This window comes from Pterocles gutturalis, unplaced genomic scaffold (assembly GCF_000699245.1).
Source record: "Pterocles gutturalis isolate BGI_N339 unplaced genomic scaffold, ASM69924v1 scaffold27160, whole genome shotgun sequence".
Lineage (NCBI taxonomy): Eukaryota > Metazoa > Chordata > Aves > Pterocliformes > Pteroclidae > Pterocles > Pterocles gutturalis.
Window position 1 is genome coordinate 1 of NW_010141661.1, and position 287 is coordinate 287.

Here is a 287-nt window from a genome sequence, read left to right on the forward strand (position 1 = left end):
GGGGTGGGGATGGGGGTGAAGGTGGTGAAGACGATGAAGGGGGTGGACAAGATGGTGAAGATGATGGTGAAGAGGAAGATGATGGGGAAGAGGAAGATGGTGGGGAAGAGGAAGATGGTGGTGAAGAGGAAGATGGTGGGGAAGAGGAAGATGATGACGGTGGTGAGGGTGGTGGTGATGGTGGGGGAGATGATGAAGATGAAGATGATGGTGAAGATGATGGTGGTGGTGAAGATGATGGTGGTGGTGAAGATGATGATGGTGGTGGGGGGGGGGGGGGTGGGGGG

The 287-nt window shown here is 55.7% G+C and overlaps 1 protein-coding gene across 1 annotated transcript; it reads right to left on the reverse strand.

The window, feature by feature from the left end:
- Positions 1 to 48: 48 nt before the first annotated feature.
- LOC104469554 (cell wall protein RBR3-like) lies at positions 49 to 145 on the reverse strand (the record flags this gene model as incomplete). Its single annotated transcript, XM_010084105.1, has 1 exon — positions 49 to 145. A coding segment is annotated over one exon (97 nt), but the record flags the coding sequence as incomplete, so codon positions are not given.
- Between the last annotated feature and the right edge of the window lie 142 nt (positions 146 to 287).